The following is a 2,919-nucleotide window of genomic DNA, read 5'->3' on the forward strand; positions in this document are numbered from 1 at the left end:
TCTAAGAGGAGCAGCTTATGCAATACTCTGAAGTTTGGGAAAAGACATCTTCCCTATTCCTATTCCCAATTATTCTAAATGCTACTAAGAATTTCCAGAGGAAATATTTGCCATGTGCCCCATCACCACCCTAGACTGTTTTTGTGGCAATATACGGACAATACTATAGTCAATTATGTACAATTGAGCCAGGACAATTGTCATGTAGTCTACAAATAGAGAGAGAACCCAAATGATTTTAAAATGTAGATGTACATCTTGTCACATAACGGCACTAATGTATGGAGAATGTCTTTGCACAATTGATGGACCGAAGCGACCATGTTTATGTTTGCATTTTTCAGTGGTTCCTCTCACACTCTGTCTTTTCTCCCATCACTTCTCTCCTCTAGAAGATAAGTCTTCAGAGTAATTTGTCTAGGATGTTTAAGAAACTGTTTTCTTGCTCTGCTTCTTGCAGTACCTTCAAGAACACTCTTCCTTGTGCTCACTAGTGTTAAGAAGCAGGCATGAAGTCTGGAAGGTTCTAGTTAGCATAAAAAGAGATTCATTTGAAGTGCCTTGGGAAGAGATTTGGAAGTAGGTCTTCCATTACATGGTTGTAATTTGTGCCCAGGACTCAGATTTTACTACAACTTTAATGGACCAGGGAAGCTGAAATTTTTAGGTTATGTCACCTAAGAGTAACTGAGAGAAGAGCTAATCCCTGAAGAACAGACAGCAACGCTTCATTCCATCTCTAAGGGACTCTTTGACTTTGTCATTCCGGAGAGTGAAGATGAAGGGGTTCAGAAAAGGAGTGACCACAGAAACCAGCAGTGAGGCCACCCTGTTGTACTCTGCTGCCTGCGTTTGCTTGGGTTTCACATAGAGGAACAAGCAGGTGCCGTAGCCAATGACAACGAAAGTGAAGTGGGAGGCACAGGTGGAGAAGGCTTTCCTCCGGCCAGAGGCTGAGGGGATTTTGAGGATGGTGGAGATGATATAAGTGTAGGAGACAATTGTGGGGATCAAGGATCCAACAATAATGAAAACCGCCATTAAGAATAGAATGAACTCTGTGAGCAAGGTTTCATTACAAGATAATTGGAGCAATTGGCCCCGGTCGCAGTAGAAATGATCTAACAGATTTGATTCGCAGAAAGTAAACTGGAATGTGGCATAGACTGGCCAGATTTCTGAAAGAAAACCAAACAACCAGGACACCATCACCACCCAAATGCAAGTGCGGCTGTTCATGATGACGCTGTACCTCAAAGGATTGCACACAGCCACATAACGGTCCACAGCCATTGCTCCAAGTACTGCGAACTCTGTGGTCCCTAGAGAGAGGTAAAGGAAGAGTTGGGCAATACATCCAGTCAGAGATATTGTCTGCTTGCCAGGGAGGAGGAGCCCCCAGAGCATCAAGGGGACAATTGTAGTCGTTACCAGGATCTCTAGGAGAGAGAGGTTGCCAAGGAAGAAGTACATGGGGGACTGTAGACGTTTATCAACACAGACAATCATGATGATGACCATGTTTCCCAGCAGTGTCACTGAGTAGAAGAAAAAGAATATAGCAAAAAGGATGTAGTGTAGTTCTTGGGATCCAGGGAAACCCAGAAGGCAGAATTCGGTCGCACTAGAGAGATTGTCCATCATTTGAGTTTGACTTTTGCGTCCCAGTTTTAGGTCTATGTCAAACGGATCCTTCAGGTTATGGAATTGCCCTTCTTCCTCCTATGTTAACTGTGCCAGAAGATAGAAAGGCATTCCAGGTAAAGGTTAGTGCAAAGAACTTTGCATAAGCAGTACCACACAGAGCCATCTAAAGGCCAACAAAGCAAAGGTCAGGTCAGTGTCTAGGGCCAGCGTTCCTGCTGTCCTCAGATTTTGAAACATCACAGAACACCAATATCTCCACTTGAAAACTCTGGGATGGGTGTAATTTTCCAAAACAGATCCATTCTTTTCTAACTGTGTTCATCCTCAAAAGCCTATAAATATTGACAGATAATAGCTGGTATGGATAAGAACCTAAATATTGGACATTCTGATACCTGGGTCTCTCTGCTCCTCACTTCTGTAGTCTTAACTGTCATTTCCTCAAAAACCTCTTTCCAGTCACTGTTCCCCAAACATGGAAGCATGCTCGGTTGTGAACTCTAGTTTTCTTCATAGCACTTATTACCTGATATTCCATATCTATTTGCTTATTCCTCTCTTTTGTTTAATAACTATGACATATACTGTCGTAATAACTATGAGATATACTGTCATAATAACTATGACATATACTGGCCAGGACTAGTTCAGCTGTAGTTCCTCAGTCCTACTCAGTTTAGTTTCCTCTCCTTTTTCACATCAACACTGTCCTTCCTCCCTGCCCTTCCTTTAATTGCCCTTTCTATTCCTCTGTGGCTGTTTTATTAATGGACAGACTAAGAATCCAAGGCTAAAATGGTTGGGAGGGATCAATGTCTGCTTTGATTTCACAGTCTTTGTGTTAACATCAGAAAATGAAGATGAGGCAGAAGAGAGAGAAGAGCCCAGATCTAAAAGGGCGTACTGTATGAGGCTGTGTGCTGTGCTGTCCACCCTGAAGCCCCTCCCCAATGCCACAGCTCTATTTCTTTTCATCTCCATAAGACACCTAAGTCCTTCCCACCCCAGTCCCTCTAGTTTTTCCTTCACAAAGACAGAATTTTTACAAAACAAAAACAAAAACAAAAACAAAACAACAACAAAAAAACCTGACCTTTTTAGAGGGGCTTCATGTTGCTCTGACATTCTACAGACCCAGCAGAAATAAACTCCTTCTTGGCTAGTGCTGTGCTGTACAATCTCCTGGAGCCTCCTCTCATGGTGAAGAGGGCAGGGGGATCTGTACAGGAGCTTAGGAAGAAGTCTAGCAATGAGCATGTACTGACTTGAGGA

General features: G+C 42.9%; 1 protein-coding gene across 1 annotated transcript; it reads right to left on the minus strand.

Annotated features, from left to right (window-relative positions):
* Window positions 1-699: 699 nt before the first annotated feature.
* On the minus strand, window positions 700-1,644 carry Or9a2 (olfactory receptor family 9 subfamily A member 2). Its single transcript, NM_001402542.1, has one exon. The coding sequence runs from the start codon at window positions 1,642-1,644 to the stop codon at window positions 700-702; it is 945 nt and encodes a 314-aa protein (NP_001389471.1).
* Between the last annotated feature and the right edge of the window lie 1,275 nt (window positions 1,645-2,919).

Source organism: Rattus norvegicus, chromosome 4 (genome assembly GCF_036323735.1).
Source record: "Rattus norvegicus strain BN/NHsdMcwi chromosome 4, GRCr8, whole genome shotgun sequence".
NCBI classification, from domain to species: Eukaryota; Metazoa; Chordata; class Mammalia; order Rodentia; family Muridae; genus Rattus; species Rattus norvegicus.

Excerpts from the sequence above, each read along its gene's own strand:
- Or9a2 (NM_001402542.1), bottom strand. The coding sequence starts at position 1,644 with ATGATGGACAATCTCTCTAGTGCGACCGAATTCTGCCTTCTGGGTTTC.